Source organism: Haliotis rufescens, unplaced genomic scaffold (assembly GCF_023055435.1).
Source record: "Haliotis rufescens isolate VD_foot unplaced genomic scaffold, xgHalRufe1.0.p SCAF_3, whole genome shotgun sequence".
NCBI lineage: Eukaryota > Metazoa > Mollusca > Gastropoda > Lepetellida > Haliotidae > Haliotis > Haliotis rufescens.
In genome coordinates, this window is record NW_025964001.1 from 61,404,268 (window position 1) to 61,424,657 (window position 20,390).

General features: G+C 43.5%; 1 protein-coding gene across 1 annotated transcript in view; it reads right to left on the reverse strand.

Moving 5' to 3' along the window:
- Positions 1–20,390, reverse strand: part of LOC124132340 (fermitin family homolog 2-like) — a 97,347-nt gene that overhangs the window by 8,685 nt on the left and 68,272 nt on the right. The window contains exons 3-7 of the mRNA XM_046496221.2: positions 12,443–12,657; positions 11,389–11,600; positions 8,539–8,641; positions 556–663; positions 97–275 (exon numbers count right to left, since the gene is read on the reverse strand). Coding sequence (XP_046352177.1) covers positions 97–275; positions 556–663; positions 8,539–8,641; positions 11,389–11,600; positions 12,443–12,657 — 817 coding nt within the window. The remainder of the gene's footprint in view (positions 1–96; positions 276–555; positions 664–8,538; positions 8,642–11,388; positions 11,601–12,442; positions 12,658–20,390) is intronic.

Sequence of the window (20,390 nt, forward strand, 5' to 3'; positions counted from 1 at the left end):
ACCCTTTTGTCTATACCTATGTCATTGAAATTATCAGGAAACAACTTCAATGTCTCTGAAACGTGAAGGTACTATTACTTCTTAGTCTGTACTCACTTTAGGAACTTGACATAGTCTCCGAGTTCTGGTATATGTGTGATGTCACCGGCGTTGGACACAGAGGTCCCCTCCAGAGACTCCTGGAGGTCCTTGAGAGCGGCGTCAATGTCATCCTCCTCATTGTTCATGGTCTCAAGGTCCGGCTGGGGCAGACCCGACTGCCGCTGAATCTGGAACTGTGGACGAGGACGACATCAGCAACACCATGCCTTTGTTATCAGGCTTAATTCTGGGAATTTCCAATTATGACTCTTTGTTGCCATACCAATGCTTGTGATTTCACCAGTGGCAATTTTAGGCATCTATGGCCTGTCACTTTAGTCTTGGCTCTCACATTAAGCAAACATGCCGTGATAAAACTGAAGTGCTGTAGAAACGACTTAAACTGAAATCTTTCTCTTGATTCAAGCAAGACAGAAGGATGCTGAATGCTGATGAAGAAGTCGGAGGAATTACCTGTAGAGCCGCGAACATCATCATTTCTTCCTCTGTACACTCGATCTCCTCCGCCATCAGTGCCCACTTGGCCTGCTCATACACCTGGTTGATACGGATTGCATCGTACTGAAACAACACAACAATAACAAGCATGAAATACTCATATCCCCTGCCAATATCACATGTCCGGTTGCTTTGGAAACTCGAACAATAAATTTGTAGCAAATTCTTAACTATCAAAAGGCACCAGTTTACCACTAGACCTATCTTTGTGCCAAGTTTAGTAAAGAGATATTGTACGGTTTTCAAGATCTGCTATAACAAGCATGAAATACTCATATTCCCTGCCAGAATGGAGTACTACTGACAGTTTCAGTCTAAGTCAAAGTCGTTGCCATGGAAACTCGAAAATATATTATGAAAAAATCCAAAACTATCAAAAGGCACCAGATCACCACTAGACCTATCTAAGGACCAAGGTTTGTTAAGATATTTCTCATGTTTTTTCAGTTCTTCTCTGGAAACTAAACATGACGTATGGACAGACAGCACCCATTCTTATATCCCGCTCCCGGGGGGGGGGGAGAGAGAGATAATTAAATCTTTGGCAGGTTTATACAGATTGTATCACGCTAAAACAACAGAACAACAGTCCAACAATATTTAAATTATTGTCAGATTAACATACTGAATCACAGGACAGTTGAACAAAATGTTCAGACAGTTTGATAGTTTCTATCGCTGTATGCACATTAACCTCCGCCTTTTTTCATATTGACTGTGATCTTTATTATCTAAGATTTTATTTCACAAAACATTATTCCTCCAAAAGCTCCACAACATCAAGTGTCAAGTTTCACGTATCAAATCGTGATCGTAATTATTAATATACTAAATCATGACAAAGTGTAGCGTTGCAGTAATAAATCAGTAGTATATCTTCTGTGAGAAGTCAAACTGAAGCAATCTGAATCTCCTCTGAAAGAATTAAGTCCGTCCAACTATCATAAACACCACACAGTATAATAACAGTTGATGACAATGATATATGCAGTGTATAACTAACACTCTTTGTTCTTTCCAGCTAGGCCTCTCTCATTACACCAGTGTTAAAGTACAACGTGGAACTTCTAAAGACCTTCTTAATGCAGGAAATGGTACACTTAATATGTGCGTGTAATATACTAAATAGGACAGATTGGGCAGTATTTATGACGATAATAATTTGAAATGTCAACACAAATGTCTCCTGATTCAGGGAGATCGATGTCACATTAAACACAGCCTGTGTGTAGCATGCGACCTCTGAACTGCTGACAAATGTCATTGCTGAGTGAGTGAGTGAGTGAGTGAGTGAGTGAGTGAGTGAGTGACCTGTTCTATGTAGAATTGCAGGGTTGAGTTTGACTAGACAACACGCAACAAATCAGGAAAGCAAAGCACCGACACCACTATCACAGGACTTGCTCTTCTCATTCAGTCTTCTTAAGAGTACTTAAGATTCTCTTTACAATATCGTTTAATAACAGCAGCTCGGTCCCATTTGCACACAGGTATCTGAGACGTTTTCAGAAGTTAAGGACAGTCTGGATCAAGACATTCCAGAAGAACTGTTTTATCCTAGGCCTGTGTCCAGTCTAGATGTACACTGTTTAATCAGAGAACTGTGTCCGGTCTAGATATACACTGTTTAATCAGAGAACTGTGTCCGGTCTAGATATACACTGTTTAATCAGAGAACTGTGTCCGGTCTAGATGTACACTGTTTAATCAGAGAACTGTGTCCGGTCTAGATGTACACTGTTTAATCAGAGACCTATGTCCGGTCTAGATATACACTGTTTAATCAGAGACCTATGTCCGGTCTAGATGTACACTGTTTAATCAGAGACCTATGTCCGGTCTAGATATACACTGTTTTATCCTAGACCTGTGTCCGGTCTAGATGTACACTGTTTAATCAGAGACCTATGTCCGGTTTAGATATACACTGTTTAATCAGAGACCTATGTCCGGTCTAGATATACACTGTTTTATCAGAGACCTATGTCCGGTCTAGATATACACTGTTTTATCCTAGACCTATGTCCGGTCTAGATATACACTGTTTAATCAGAGACCTATGTCCGGTCTAGATATACACTGTTTAATCAGAGACCTATGTCCGGTCTAGATATACACTGTTTTATCCTAGACCTGTGTCCGGTCTAGATGTACACTGTTTAATCAGAGAACTGTGTCCAGTCTAGATATACACTGTTTAATCAGAGACCTATGTCCGGTCTAGATGTACACTGTTTAATCAGAGACCTATGTCCGGTCTAGATATACACTGTTTTATCCTAGACCTGTGTCCGGTCTAGATGTACACTGTTTAATCAGAGACCTATGTCCGGTTTAGATATACACTGTTTAATCAGAGACCTATGTCCGGTCTAGATATACACTGTTTTATCCTAGACCTGTGTCCGGTCTAGATGTACACTGTTTAATCAGAGACCTATGTCCAGTCTAGATATACACTGTTTAATCAGAGACCTATGTCCGGTCTAGATATACACTGTTTAATCAGAGACCTATGTCCGGTCTAGATATACACTGTTTTATCCTAGACCTGTGTCTGGTCTAGATATACACTGTTTAATCAGAGAACTGTGTCCAGTCTAGATATACACTGTTTAATCAGAGACCTATGTTCGGTCTAGATATACACTGTTTTATCCTAGACCTGTGTCCGGTCTAGATGTACACTGTTTAATCAGAGAACTGTGTCCCGCCTAGATGTACACTGTTTAATCGGAGAACTGTGTCCGGTCTAGATATACACTGTTTTATCAGAGACCTGTGTCAAGTCTAGATGTACACTGTTTTATCCCAGACCTGTGTCTAGTCTAGATGTACAGTTTTATCACAGACCTGTGTCTAGTCTAGATTTACAGTTTTATCAGAGACATGTGTCCAGTCTAGGTATACCATGTTATCTGAGACCTGTGTCCAGTCTAGGTATACCATGTTATCTGAGACCTGTGGCCACTGCCTCATTATAGCTGGCTACTGCCTCTTACCAATCAGGATAAATAATCAAACTTAAATGAGCTTGCTACAAAAGATATCAATAGTTGATGAAGCTTCCACAGGCCTTGGAGACGACCTCACACTAAGGGCATCTTTATTAAACTTTCTCATTTCCATGGCTCCACACAAGGGGGCGCACATCGAAAACACAAAAACAAGGGAATAAATGCATGATACAGATATTCTGTTACACTAACACTGCCTGTCCAAACTATATGCATGTTCAACACCACTGTCATCGCCTCTGATTGAAACATTCACTGGAGAGGAAGATCTTGCATTTCTTAAACCTTTTGTGTAAATGTTTTCACTCAGTGACATGGAACACAGTCTATTATAGATCAAGACAAGACTTTGTGTGTCCATTTCCACACAAGTGTGTTATACATCTCTGTACAACATGAAACATCAGTTAACCATTGTGGATGCGAATTCTACAATTCTGCAAGGAATTTCAATTGTTTGTTGTTTAACGCTGCACCCAGCAATATTCCATCTATATGACGGCGGTCTGTAAATAATCAAGTCTGGACCAGACAATCCAGTGATTGACATCATGAGCATTGATCCACGCCTTTTGGATACGATGACATGCATCAACAAAGTCAAAGAGTCTGACCACCTTATCCCGTTAGTAGCCTCTTACGACAAGCATAGTCGCCTTTTATGGCAAGCATGGGTTGCTGAAGACCTGTTCCAACCCGGATCTGCACGGTATTAATTTCAATTAAATTCCCCCCAAATCTGACTCCCTTTTAAAGAGTTTCCGAGGTTCATTTTTAACTTTTAATTATCAATATGTTCGACACCATTTTTTTCATAATTAAGTTTCATTGTGAAAATTGATATATATATTTTTTAAATAGCACCATACAAATACAACCAAGTGAGTAACTAAACAGTGATATAATCACTCAAGTCATAAGACAGCTGGGGAGATGAGAGGAAAAACATACCATGTGATAAAGGCAACCAAAAACAACAACCCCAAACCTCATCCTCTCGCTATGCAGGGTCCCAGATCCACATAACGGTGAAGAACATCTCTGTTGCTTCTAACAACGTCCCATTAATCATGACATCTTCATCAACAGATGACAAAAGAGATCCCCCAATTACTGTAACACAACCGCAAGTGGCTGGCTCTATCACCAAAGCTCGCCTTGCAGAGCAATCTCAATTTGGTAATGTGACTCAGTGTCAACACAGACTGAAAAGGAGAAGGTCAGAGGTCACACCCCTCCCTAAAAAATAACAGTTTATTATTACAAAGTCAACAAACTCCAGAAATTGTTCTGTGCATTTTTTTATGTGGATTGCGATCACAATGCTTGTATTCAACTGACCTTTAAAATGTGTATAATCAGACCTTATTTGAGAGTGTAAGGGGATTGATGCCAAAATAGCAGAATATAAGGATTGTTTAAAATAATGTCTAAGATAGTCTGCATGAAGTTCTTCATGATTTGAAATCTCAGGAGCCTGGACCCTGTTAGACCAAAAAGACACCTCTCAGAGAGCTACAGTCTGTGACTACAAGGTCAAAACTCGAGTCTCATAATTGTTATTTCAAAAAGTAAGCTTAGTTGATTACTCAAATTGATGCTTTATGACAACTTCAAGCCAGTAGGCTCAAATGATGCAATATGTTTTCAATCCAGTACAAAAAAAGCCGGAAATACACACATTCACCAACCAACCACTACTGTACTGGCCATCCATGCAACTTCTCTCTATTCTCTTGTCCCACCAACACTCTGTGTATCTCTACCTACATCTCTACCTCTTCCAGGCGTCCTGCATCCCGGTCTCTTGTCCCACCAACACTCTGTGTATCTCTACCTACATCTCTACCTCTTCCAGGCGTCCTGCATCCCGGTCTCTCTTGTCCCACCAACACTCTGTGTATCTCTACCTACATCTCTACCTCTTCCAGGCGTCCTGCATCCCGGTCTCTTGTCCCACCAACACTCTGTGTATCTCTACCTACATCTCTACCTCTTCCAGGCGTCCTGCATCCCGGTCTCTCTTGTCCCACCAACACTCTGTGTATCTCTACCTACATCTCTACCTCTTCCAGGCGTCCTGCATCCCTGTCTTTCTTGTCCCACCAACACTCTGTGTATCTCTACCTACATCTCTACCTCTTCCAGGCATCCTGCATCCCGGTCTCTCTTGTCCCACCAACACTCTGTGTATCTCTACCTACATCTCTACCTCTTCCAGGCATCCTGCATCCCGGTCTCTCTTGTCCCACCAACACTCTGTGTATCTCTACCTACATCTCTACCTCTTCCAGGCGTCCTGCATCCCTGTCTTTCTTGTCCCACCAACACTCTGTGTATCTCTACCTACATCTCTACCTCTTCCAGGCATCCTGCATCCCGGTCTCTCTTGTCCCACCAACACTCTGTGTATCTCTACCTACATCTCTACCTCTTCCAGGCATCCTGCATCCCGGTCTCTCTTGTCCCACCAACACTCTGTGTATCTCTACCTACATCTCTACCTCTTCCAGGCGTCCTGCATCCCGGTCTCTTGTCCCACCAACACTCTGTGTATCTCTACCTACATCTCTACCTCTTCCAGGCGTCCTGCATCCCGGTCTCTCTTGTCCCACCAACACTCTGTGTATCTCTACCTACATCTCTACCTCTTCCAGGCGTCCTGCATCCCGGTCTCTCTTGTCCCACCAACACTCTGTGTATCTCTACCTACATCTCTACCTCTTCCAGGCGTCCTGCATCCCGGTCTCTCTTGTCCCACCAACACTCTGTGTATCTCTACCTACATCTCTACCTCTTCCAGGCGTCCTGCATCCCGGTCTCTCTTGTCCCACCAACACTCTGTGTATCTCTACCTACATCTCTACCTCTTCCAGGCATCCTGCATCCCGGTCTCTTATCCCACCAACACTCTGTGTATCTCTACCTACATCTCTACCTCTTCCAGGCATCCTGCATCCCTGTCTCCTCCTCTCCCCACCCTCTCCCCTGAAACAAGACCCTCCCCAACTGCCATGCATGTCTTTCTGCTGGGCTCATCAGGGGGGGTCATGTTACAATCACATTCGGCTATCTCTCACGGGCTATCTGCAGGGGTAGCATGTCAAAACACACATAAACACACATTTCTTGTCACTGCTGTGAACTAACTATTTCCATGGATACACTGATGTTTCTGTTAGTGCTTCCTTCTTCTATTACCATTATGCTGAGTGACATCGACATCCTGATTCCCCTCGGGATATAGAGAAGGGGATACTCCCTTCATATTCAGTCACCCCAATTCCCCTTTGAACTCCCAACCCCCACTTCTGCCCCTCTCTTCATGATCTCCTGGTCCCAACTTCTGACTCCCGGCCACGCCTTGCCCCCGACCTTTCCCAGCTCCCCACTTCTGTCCCCCCTGTTCCCCACTTCTGCCCCGCTCTTCATGATCTCCTGGTCCCAACTTCTGACTCCTGGCCACGCCTTGGCCCCCTGATCTTTCCCTGCTCCCCACTTCTGTCCCCCCTGCTCCCCACTTCTGCCCCTCTCTTCATGATTTCCTGGTCCCAACTTCTGACTCCTGGCCACGCCTTGGCCCCCTGATCTTTCCCTGCTCCCCACTTCTGCCCTTCTGTCCCCCCTGCTCCCCACTTCTATTCCCCGACTCCCCACTTCTGTCCCCCCTGCTCCCCACTTCTGCCATCCCCTACTCCCAACTTGTCTCCCCTACTCCCCACTTCTGTACCCCCTACTCCCCACTTCTGTCTCCCGTACTCCCCACTTCTGTCTCCCGTACTCCCCACTTCTGTACCCCCTACTCCCCACTTCTGTCTCCCCTACTCCCAACTTCTGTCCCCCGTACTCCCCACTTCTGTCTCCCCACCTCCCCACTTCTGTCTCCCTTATTCCCCACTTCTGTAGGACCTTGTATTAAGGATTTCAGGGAGGCCTTGGATCCGGCACCTGTGGCTTCCTGTTCTGACACTGCACTGATCAGTTGCAGGAGTACTGCCACACTGCCACTCTTTACAGAACAGCAGATATAGCCGAGAGTACTGAAGGTACTTTTGTCTACACGCTGTAACAGGTAGCACTACAGTGACAGCTCCAACACATCGGTAGCAAGTAATTACACCAACCACCCGCGTTTGCAACCACAAACAATACACTACTGTTCCCAGTCTACAGTTCAGGTTTCACAGACAACTCACTGACTGTTACTCCAACACTTGGATTTCCTTCCTGTGTAATGTGAATCCCCCATACCTGGTTTAACGCAAGTATTACGAGTCTCAGGTAAGTATTATGGCCCATCTCAATCACACGATGGTCTATAAAGACCACTGCCTCCATGACAAGGTGCAATGACAAATGTAATCCCGGCTGTGTAAAGCGTAACCCGAGCGCTAGTTTCACCATCGTGTCTCAAAGGTGGACACAAGCCACAGTGGTCTCAGTGGCTATTGTTGCCTGACACATCAGTTGATGGTGCGCTTACACACCTTTGGATGGCGTTTAGTTTAGAAAGGTCTGATTCAATTCCCAAATTTAACACCACATACTTAAATAACCACCTTGTGGGCCACACAGTCAGTAGGCTACAATATCTATCTTGTCTGTTTGCTGTGTGAAGTCTCGTGTCCATAGGATGTGTCTGAAGAATTAAGCTTGTATCCAGATCATGTCTTGCAAATCTATATCTGTCTGTGCAGTAATGTTGATATGTTTGTCTTCCACTATGACTGGAGTCTGTATCTGGTCAGGTGTCTGGCGCTGATGTCTGGAGATGTGTCCAGAGTCTGTGTCTGGAGTCTTTGTCTCAAGTCGAGTGTCTGGCAGATGTCTGGAGTCTGTGACTGACACATGTGTCTGGAACATTTGTTGGGAGGTCTGTGTGGGGAAGTGTGTTTGCAGTCTATGTCTGGAGTATTCTTACCTTAGGACTGAGGTCGTAGTAGGAGTAGTACTTGAACTTGAAGAGGATGTAGTCATTCTCCCTCACCCCCTGCTCCATCAACGACCGGGACGAGTCCAGCCACCTGCACAGAGCCACAAACAACATATTTACATACATTTCCAACTTGGGCCTACGTCATACAGCTGTAACATTGCTAAGTGCAGCATTACACAAATCAACCAACCTCCATATTTTCAAAGCTTCTGACAAATATCCAGCTAGCTGAGACATAAACATAAAGACCAAAACTAATGAGTGAGTGAGTTGGGATCAACGCCGTCGTGAACAGTATTCCAGTAACATCAGGGCGTGTCAGCTTATAAATATGGGAGGGACACCCAAAGTGATGCAGGTCTCAGACGTTTACCACTTTGGTGAGACACAGGCACAGTTATGGTGCTGACAAACCTAGAAACATAATCAGGGCGAACCAGGATTCAAACCCACAATCTGGTTTCTGGGTGCCCAAGGGACACAACTCTGCAAAGTGAATTGCAGCGCCTTAGACGACAGGGCCACCCGTGCCCCAGAAACTAGTGAAATACACCAGCAACAAACATACCATGAATAATTAAAACACAATAACATTAGGAAATTCTGTTGAACCAAAATGGTAAAAGCTAATCAGGAATGCAAGAAAGGGTGTTCATGACTTTTACCTCTCCCGATTCCTGTAAACAAACTTTATCATTTATCCGCTTCATGGCTCTGGTTATCACAGCTTTTCAAACAGTGTTTATAGCATTCTTTCAACGAACATTGCTTTCAAATTACAGATCACTGTCTTATCAGTTTGACAGATTTTCCAAACTTCAGCCACACTGTTATGTGACCCCAATAATCAGACTGCCTGCTGTTCATGAAAACAATAGCGCTACTGTCTGGAATTTGTCTGGGGTAATAGAAGCAAATTACTAGGTTGTTCTAGCTTTCAAATAGATTTCCTACATATTGACTGACTTGAATGAGATTAACAGATTTCAATCTGCAAGTCTGCATCTTTCAGGACAACATAGTGGCGTAGTGTATCTTGGGTATTTTGCAACCTAGTCCAAAGAACAATTGGTCTTCTAATCATGAATAGGAAATGTGACAAAACAAGCTCATCTGTCATAGGGTTGGGTGGCTTAGTGGAAGTGTTCACTCATCAAGCAAAAGGGCTGGGTTCAAATGGTTTCCTTGTTCTCAGGGTAACAAATGTCCAAGTTTTTGTGGGGAATTTTACAGACACAGACTTATTCAGCTCCTACTGCATTTTTGCATCTGTGTTTTATTTGTAGGTACAAGTTGTATTTTGAATAACAAATCTTTCAATTTTTCAACATACCCTTCATATCAATGATGAAGACTTTGAAAGTTTTCCAACAATAGTGTCATCTTCTGTTCAGATTTGGTTGGTAAAATATGTATGTATATTCATGAGCTGTCGGACCCTTAGACTTGCACAAGTCTCTAAGCACAAGTCTCTAAGGCAATAATTATCAGTTAAAACCATAATTTCTAGTTATGTAAATAATAAGAACAAATTGTCCCTATAAGAGACTGGAGTCCTTCACATATCTAGACTTGCCTATCAGGAGGATAGAATGACTACACATCCAGGGACTTTTCTTTCAGTAGAGCCTTGGTGCAAGGCTGTCGGACCCCGGACATTCCCTCCTTTAGCCTAAATGTTGTAACTGGATGCCCCTGTACAGCAATGTGGAGTACCTGCTCACTTTACACACATGCTTGTGTGTCTAATGACTGAAAAACTTCCAGATGGCCAGTTAGTGATAATTCTCTGCATGGGACATAGAGGCATTATTTCCATAATGAAGAACAATTGGACAGAGATAGTTTGTGAAATATCAACACAAACACTTCAACCAGAAGTAATCTTGACAAGAGTATCAGGTGTCCAAGAGCGCCTCTGTAGATCACAGAAAATTGGGGAACATTAAAAAATGTCCAAGACATCATAGTGGCCTGTCAACAGGCCAACCTGTGGCAATCAATATATATTTTGGGCATCTCATCTTCCCTCACCTTCTCTAAAAAATTACAAACATATTTCATATCCACCAACGTGTCAGATTTATTATATATAATTGCCATCAGGAACTTTTATTGATAAATAGAGATTATTACCAGTGTGTGTTTCCATATTGTAAATATCACATGTTTGGAGTATACATTGTATTATGTCAGCCTATGGTGAGTATATTACATATACTTTACTCCTAATGTATGACATTTAGGATACGGAAACATGCAGATAATAATATCATTTTTAAATATTCCATGTTTAAGACTTATTTGCATTTAATGAAGTAGCTTTAGAAACAGCGTATGAATATACTGTTTGAGTGAACCCACCCGTGTATCATATATAGTGCCAAATGATTTGAAGCCACGTTTGTGTGCAGAAATACCCTCATCAGGGAAAGGCTATCTAAATTCATGTCAGACAATAATACTTTAAATCAAACAGACATTACATCGATGTATGGAGGTTAAAAAGTAGTTCCTGTGAGGTAAACTAATTTGCATATTAATTGGATAGTGATTCCAAGTTTATTGGATTGGTTATCACATCAATAACACTATCCTTTACATGATAATCAAAATTCTGCACTGTTTTTTGCTGGGTTTTTTTAAGAAGGGAAGTGACTCTGCCTATATTTCATTGGTGTTTTAACATATGTAAGCCCTCCCTTCTCAACATTAATACTGTAACCATGGTATTGTGAATATAGGACAATTACTACCATATAGTAAAGCCATTATTGCACATATCTTTAATAACGGGGATTATTAGTGAATTTTTAGTGTTTTTGTGAATCTTACGCGCAGTTAATCCTGGCTTTTTCTGTGAAGTTCTTTGGTCTGTACAAGTACTGGAAGGCCTCCTTGGCCGCGACTGGGGGACTGTTGGCGAGTGACGACTCCATCATACCCTCGAAGGAGAGGCTGTACATGGACCCCGGGGACATGGTGCCGTTAAACGTGCTGTACGGAGACATCGACGACATACTGTGGGGGCTGCGGATCAGGGTATTCTGCAACATCATCATCGTCATCATTACTATTATCACCACTATCACTATCATCAGCACCTATCACTATTGCCACCATCATCACTATCACCACCATCAACTTCATCATCATCATCATCATAATTGTATGATCATAATTATATCTAAATTCAAATTTTAGACTGATAATAGCTCTTGGCATCTCCCTTGTTTCTCCTGAACTGAAGATTTGCCACTCATAACAGTAATTGGAGATTCTTAATTTCACAGACCTTTTAATTCATAGTAGGCCAGACAATGCTACAAAATCTTGAATATTACAAAGTACAACACTACCTTTCTGACTGTACACCATTACCTGACTTAAACCTCCTCATGCCACCATGAATGGTATATTTGGCCAAGGCTCAAATAGTCCTCAACAGACCGGAGACCCTGAATTATTACCAGACTGACTAAAAACACAGACCTCAAATGAAAGTGTTACTGCAGCGACTCATATAATGCTAGTCACTTGCAGGTTAGAGTAGGTCCCCGGCAACCTATGCTGATTGTAAGAGGTGACCAAATGAATGGGGTGGTCAGACTCAGTGACTTGGTTGATAGCGTGTCAACATTTCCCAATGGTGTGGCCTTTGTACACAATATTGATCACTGGATTGTCTGGTCCGGACTCGAATATTTACAGGCCTCCGTCATACAGTTGGAATAATAACTGCTGAGTGTGGAATTTAACAATAAACATCAGATAAGACTACCATCTGTTCTATCCACTAGACATGGTATAAGATACTGATGTTCAACTGGGGAAGGGCTGACTTTGTATCAAGACACATAAGGCAAAGATCCCCCAATAATGTATGTACCGAGGGTGAGGGTCCGATGGGACTCCGACTGGGGTAGGGGCTGAGTTTCCCGTCCAGGCTGCCCGATGAAGACTGGAGGGTTCCATTAGCACTGAGTGTCCCGGACACATTCGATTCTCCGTGTTTCTTTTTCCGGACTGCTTCCTTGACCACTCGCTTGAGGTCATCCTTGTCCATCCGGACCATGAGGGAGACCTCCTCGGGGTGGCGGATACCTGCAACATAGGGAGGGGTCAGTGTTACACCTGTCGTGATTCACCTCGGGTGTCACTAACACTTACCTCGCGTATTGATACATATCAGAAACAAGATAGAAAACATAACACAATACTTAAGTTGCATCACCTCTGCCTGAAATTCTCCATGACTACACCGGTCTCAGTGGGGATTCCATGTTAACTATGGGATGGTATCTCAGTAGACTAGCAACATCAAATCAGCATTAGTCCAGACTACAGCAAACTGCCACACATATGTGCATGAACATCTGTCAGTTCAATAATCTTGGTTGTGGCACTAAACCCCATTTCACCTCACTATATCAGCAGCATCAAACATGGTGGACAGTTATAAACCTACTGCCACTTTTGCCTATTGTATTGTAGGTATCTTCTTCCTATCTTGTAAACACCTCTTGGGAGGTTTTACTTTTTCCTAGTAAGACCTGGTTTAACAATGAGGTTTTACTTTTTGATAGTAAGATCTGATTATTTGAGTAGCAGATGGAATTTGGACTTACATACATCCAATGTCCTAAAATCGAAGACAAGAAATACAACTTTTTTATTATGGATAACGGGAATCGAACATGTAACCTCACATATCATGTTAAGTTTTGTAACCCACTGAGCCACCAGGGTAGGTTATGAGGGAATGTTCAATTTTAGATGTCAAGACTTAGTTTTGGCTATGCTGCACATGTTTCTTCTCTCACACGCTTTGATCGTATTCCTTTTATACCCCGTCACACTGCATTGTTTCACTATTAGATATCTCAATGTTTTCTTATTTTGTCTGTTATTTCTTGCATTTAGACGGTTTATAAGTGAGATACAGCACTCCTCCTCGGTTAGACCTTGGGAATCAAGTATCGGCAATGTAAGAACGAGGAGTCGTGCTTTATTCTTCACATATAAAATGCCGTGTAGCCCACATTCCATCATTATGTTCTGGGCTGACAGGCCGAGAGCCTGGATACATAAACTACAGCATTATCTGGGCCGCTCAAACAGTGGTAATAGGCCACAGATTTACCTTGCAAACACCTTGCTGGGGATGCTGGTGTACTCTCATGTAATTACAAGAAACAATCAACATAGTTAGCCCGGTATGTCGACCAGAACTGGCCATTCCCACACCTTGTCGTGATGGGGATCGACCCGAGTCATCAGAATACATGGTAGCATATCAGTAGAAACAGGTCAATAACCATCACTATGAAAAACTGCCAGTACTTGGTGGTAATATCAATCAGTCGCCACTTGTTAGTTTCACGTCTGACATGAACTGACTAATTCCTCTTGTCGATAGTGCGGCAACATTATCAATCATGTTTGCAGAAACGATAGGGTCAGAGTGAGTGAGTGAGTGAGTGAGTGAGTGAGTGAGTGAGTGAGTGAGTGAGTGAGTGAGTGAGTGAGTGAGTGAGTGAGTGAGTGAGTGAGTGAGTGAGTGAGTGAGTGAGTGAGTGAGTGAGTGTTGCTTCCTGCTGATTTTATAAATATTCAAGTCCTCAAGCGGCAGGACACCAGAAATGGGCTTGAGTGAGTGAGTGAGATTTAACACCACTTTTAACAGCATATTAGTTGAATCATGGCGCGTCAGCCATTCATGGGAGGAAAGCCTGAGTGAGAAATCCACCACTGTAGTGACTGCGCTGACAAACAAAAGAAATATAATTCTCATATGTCATAGGCTTCTGCCACCCTCAAGGGACAAAACTCTGCACAATTACTGCGCCTTAGACAAATAAGACACCCGTACCCCACAAGAGTAGCAGACAGATCCCAATTTGATGCATCCTCTCTTTTCATGTTTCGCCACATTTCAATTCGTACGAGCCAGTGAGTGATGGAGAAAACATGGGGATACAGAGGAGAGGAGAAATGAACATTTCCCCATTTGTCAAAAACACAGTACCTGGAGACCATTGTCAATAATATCCACCTTTTAGGGCTTTTTAGGACTGTTTCCATTTCAGTTTCAATAAAGGAAATGAACCAACACCAGACCTTAACGTTTACTTTGGATGTTGGCGATCGTGCAACTGCAGAATTCCACGGTGAATTATTCTTGAAATAGACGTGGATCCGACTGAGTGTCCTTGTTAGAGCAATACATCAATCTACCAGTCCAATACAAATGTTTGTTTTACAAGCAGACATGCACTGATGTATGGGCTTACGACATGTAGGGATAGGGATTATTTGCACAAGCAATCACTGGAAAGAGACATGGGTTTTTTCTAGAAAATGTCTAGTACATGTGAAGTCCTCATTGATTAAAGACAAGGTAACTGATTTGGTTACAACATTTCTTGAAATGGCGTCATTTGGCGACTGTGAAGATTGTTTTACACAGCAGCCAGCACTATTTCGGCCACCCTGGTGGCTTGGAAATGATGGGTCTTGGCGAAATGGCCACCCGTAACCCCTTGATAGTATGGACAACTTGTGCCCTCCACCACCCCCCCACCACCCCCGATAGTACAGGCCACCCGTGCCCCCTTGATAGTACAGACCACCCGTGCCCTCTTGGTAGTATGGACCCCCTGTGCCCTCTTGTATGGACCACCCCTGCCCTGTTGATAGTATGGACCACCCTTGCCTTCTTGGTAGTATGGACCACTCGTGCCCCCTTGATAGTATGGACCACCCGTGCCCCCTTGATAGTATGGGCCACCCGTAACCCCTTGATAGTATGGACCCCCTGTGCCCTCTTGTATGGACCACCCCTGCCCTGTTGATAGTATGGACCACCCATGCCCTCTTGATAGTATGGACTACCCGTGCCCCCTTGATAGTATGGACCACCCGTGCCCCCTTGATAGTATGGACCACTCGTGCCCCCTTGATAGTATGGACCACTCGTGCCACCTTGATAGTATGGACCACCCGTGCCCTCTTGACAGTATGGACCACCCCTGCCCCGTTGATAGTATGGACCACCCCTGTCCCGTTGATAGTATGGACCACCCGTGGCCCCCCCTCCCCGCCTTGGCAGTATGAGCCCCCCGTGCCACCTTGATAGTATGGACGACCCGTGCCCTCTTGGTAGTATGGACCACCCCTGCCCCGTTGATAGTATGGACCACCCCTGTCCCGTTGATAGTATGGACCACCCCTGGCCCCCCTCCCCGCCCTGGCAGTATGGGCCACCCATGCCCCCTTGATAGTATGGATTACCCATGCCCCCTTGATAGTACGGATTACCCGTGCCCCCTTGATAGTACAGGCCACCCGTGCCCCCTTGATAGTATGGATTACCCATGCCCCCTTGATAGTACGGATTACCCGTGCCCCCTTGATAGTACAGGCCACCCGTGCCCCCTTGATAGTATGGATTACCCATGCCCCCTTGATAGTACGGATTACCCGTGCCCCCTTGATAGTACAGGCCACCCGTGCCCCCTTGATAGTATGGATTACCCATGCCCCCTTGATAGTACGGATTACCCGTGCCCCCTTGATAGTACAGGCCACCCGTGCCCCCTTGATAGTATGGATTACCCATGCCCCCTTGATAGTACAGATTACCCGTGCCCCCTTGATATTACAGGCCACCTGTGCCCCCTTGATAGTACGGATTACCCGTGCCCCCTTGATAGTACAGGCCACCCGTGCCCCCTTGATAGTACAGGCCACCCGTGCCCCCTTGATAGTACGGACTACCTGTGCCCCCTTGATAGTACGGACTACCCGTGCCCCCTTGATAGTACGGACTACCTGTGCCCCCTTGATAGTACGGACTACCTGTGCCCCCTTGATAGTACGGACTACCTGTGCCCCCTTGATAGTACGGACTACCTGTGCCCCCTTGATAGTACGGACTACCTGTGCCCCCTTGATAGTACGGATTACCCGTGCCCCCTTGATAGTACGGACTACCCGTGCCCCCTTGATAGTACGGACTACCCGTGCCCCCTTGATAGTACGGGCCACCCTTCCCCCTTGATAGTACGGGCCACCCTTCCCCCTTGATAGTACGGGCCACCCTTCCCCCTTGATTGTATAGGCCACATTCAATGCATACAGAGGTGGTAATTTGTCATATTCAGTTTTTATTTATTTTAGACCTCCCTGACTTCTCCTGAGCATCTCCAGCATCACCCAGCAGCCGGAATGTAGGTCAGTGAAGATTCCCTACATTCCATGGCTCACCTGTTAACGAGCTTATCTTGTCTGTTTACCTGTCGACCCATCCCCCCAGTCACAGGGTCACACCTAGTTAATGTCACTCTACCTGCTGGGTCAGAGACTGCAAGTCTTGTCCTGGGGACTCCCAGAGGTAGACAAGGGAGTGGGGGGTCTTGTAGTAGAAGTGAGAGACAGTGAGAGAAAGAAGAGAGAGAGTGAGTGAGTATGGTTTTACGCCGCTTTTAGCAATATTCCAGCAATATCACGGCGGGGGACACCAGAAATGGGCTTCACACATTGTACCCATGTCGGGAATCGAACCCGGGTCTTCGGCGTGACGAGCCAACGCTTTAACCACTAGGCTACCCGACCGCCCCTAGAAGAGAGAGAGAGAGAGACAGATAGATAGTGATGTGTACCCAGTGATACCTGGGCCGACTGTCTGTGACACATCTTACTTCATCATTAGTTTATTGTGTTTGTTGTGTAACTCCACTCTCAGCAATATTCCAGCTATATGACAGCGGTCTGTAAATAATTGTTCTGGACCAGGCAACCCAGTGATTGACATCATGAGCATTGATCTATGCAACTGGGAGACGATGACGTATGTGCTTCATGATCAATATCAAATCAGGCTTGATTCAAAGACCCCATAACCATGGTAAATGTTTGTTCACATTTCAACCAATATAATTCAAAAAGAGTCCATCCAATTCAGCACCATCATAAAATCGGCCCCAGGGGAGCAGTTATCTCTCAGAATGGATAAAAATATAAATCATTTCATACTAAACTGCAGCATCATAATCCACCCTTTTTCACCCAAACAACAAGCAGCCAGCCAGAAGCACCTGCACAAGCCGAACATATCCCCTGGTAATTCCACAACGAGGTGATTCAGCAGTATTTCTATTTCCACCAGCCAGAAAGTCCCCTGATTAAACCGCATCATCTGTAATTGCTTTCCAATCACTTCAGTTTAGTGTGTACTCCTGCACAGCCTGCTTGAGCATGTAATGGCATCAATGCATTTCCTCACCCACTTGGCGGCACCGTTACTACCACAGCATGCATGATCAAGTCATATGTGACATGCTATACATAACACGATTTGTTTTATTATTCATTTTCTAATACACTTCTTCATATTTCAAGTCAGGCTGACTTTTTCATTAAAAGTAATTTCTGCCTGAATTTGTATGACATAAGTATGACATATATACCATTCAGACTCTGAATAAGAACATCTTGTCTCATCCTCCTACTTCAGAGACCCTTAAACACAGTTTCATATGTTTAGTCGGATTTAATGCTGCTTTGAACATAATTTCCGCTAAGTATCATGGCTTTGAACAGAATCTCAGTTAAATATCATAGCTTTGAACAGAATTTCGGTTCAATATCACAGCTTTGAACAGAATTTTGGTTCAATATCACAGCTTTGAACAGAATTTCAGTTCAATATCACAGCTTTGAACAGAATTTTGGTTCAATATCACAGCTTTGAACAGAATTTCAGTTCAATATCACAGCTTTGAACAGAATTTCGGTTCAAGATCACAGCTTTGAACAGAATTTCGGTTCAAGATCATGGCTTTGAAAATAATTTGAGTTAAATATCACAGCCTGGCTGTGTAATGTGTAATGAGTGATGAAAAGTGATGGTCAAAGTGACCACGTTGTACACATCACTTCAGCACAGGTATGGTGCTGACAAACCAACAATCATAATCTGGATGAATCTGCAATTACAACAATCAGCATATCCTGGTATGACAAGGGCAACAACTGTGAATTGAGAGGGCCTGCGACAACTCAATTTCTTATAATTGCATATCATGACTTGGACGGATAATCTTGACAACCACACAGTACTGTAACCACATTGATAATCACATGGTGATTTTTGCCACATCTACTAACATTTCTATATGTCAAGTAAACTCAGTTAATACCAACTCATATATCCAATTCTAAATCCACAGACAACAATGTCAAAAGACAATTTTTGGTTTGTAAACGCAAACATTTTTTCTACTGACTGCTTGTACCAAGGCACCAAGTATCATGACATTTTCTACACAATAAAAGCTTACAAAATGTCTTTCATCTGTGTCTAGCTTACTCAGAATCCGTCCCTTGCCAAAACAGAATTTGAGTTTTCACGAATGAACTATTGTAACAATTTTCCCATTACTACAATCCTATAGCAATGGCCACTTTGTTATAATCCCTAACAGATTATTCTCCATAGATCTGTTGTTATATCCGAGGTAAGTATTCAAATGACATTAATTAAAAATGATTCTGTCACACAAGATATGAATAACATACAAGTTGTATATAAACATCTTTTCCCATTAAAAAAGCCACCACGAAAAGCACCTTGACACACCACCCAGTCGTACACACACTGTACACCAGCAGGTATCGGGGTTTAACACACACACGAGATCACAGAGTTCATCATTTGTTTTCTTTCGCAACTGTGCCAACAAACAGGTTCCCAGAGTAATGCACTGCCAACTCTGCCTTGATCTGGGATAAATATATGATCAATTAAAAGGGTGTCTCCATATTTAAGCCAGACAGGCCGAAACACGCCACAAAAGACTCACATAACCACCACGACAGCTTCGCTATACGTGTGTTATTTTAAGATTGCAGATGTTATGGTGATATTTACACGCTGTTGTCAATTTCATTTCTGCACCAGATTGGTCGACATGATAGACATGGCTGCTATTTATTTATCAAGTTTAGTCTGGAGAGGGTTGCATTCTAACCCTGTTGATATTTACATTGCATAACATGGCATTTATAGCTTGATACAGATTTGACTGATAGATGCACAAGATGTTCCAGTGACTGGGTCTACACAAGGTGGCTTTTTCCTCCCTCATTTGTTTCAATATTCTATATTACTTTCAAAACATTTTCATTGCTTTTTATCAGCTTTTAATTCAATATTCCAAATTCAAATTCCCTTTCTTTTAAATCAGAGCAGTGATCTTGAAAACATTTGAATTTGGCCTTTCTGTGGCTAGTGACATTTATCGGGATTTGCTTTTTACTCAAAAGGAACAAGATCCAATCCAAGATATTACAAAGAAACCTACACACCCAAAAGATGTTGTCTCAAGAATGCCTTTCCTCATGTGCCATGTCTCATATTTAGCGCCCATCTGTAGATATATTACCAACAAATGTCACTGAACTGCTCCCAAACTATCCAAAAGGTTACGAGAGCATATTACTCAATTCTGTTTACAGATAGGGTGATATGGCTTTGATGTCTGCTGATGAAATGCGTTACGGGCAATAGGATCATGATGAAGCACACACCACTAAGCCTGTCTCTCCGTCAGCATCACATACCATTTCTCAACGGAACCTTCCGCTTAATCACATCTTGGAAGCTCCAGCCGACACTACAGCCCGCCTGACCAACTCCTTGACCAGAGACTGGCCACTTGGACCTGACCAAGTTGTAATGGATGAGGGATTATCAGAATCAGGGAGATGGAGGTCGAAACCTCCTGACTTCTGTGGCAACATCAATATTTCAAAGGTTCTTTTTGTGGGTCAGG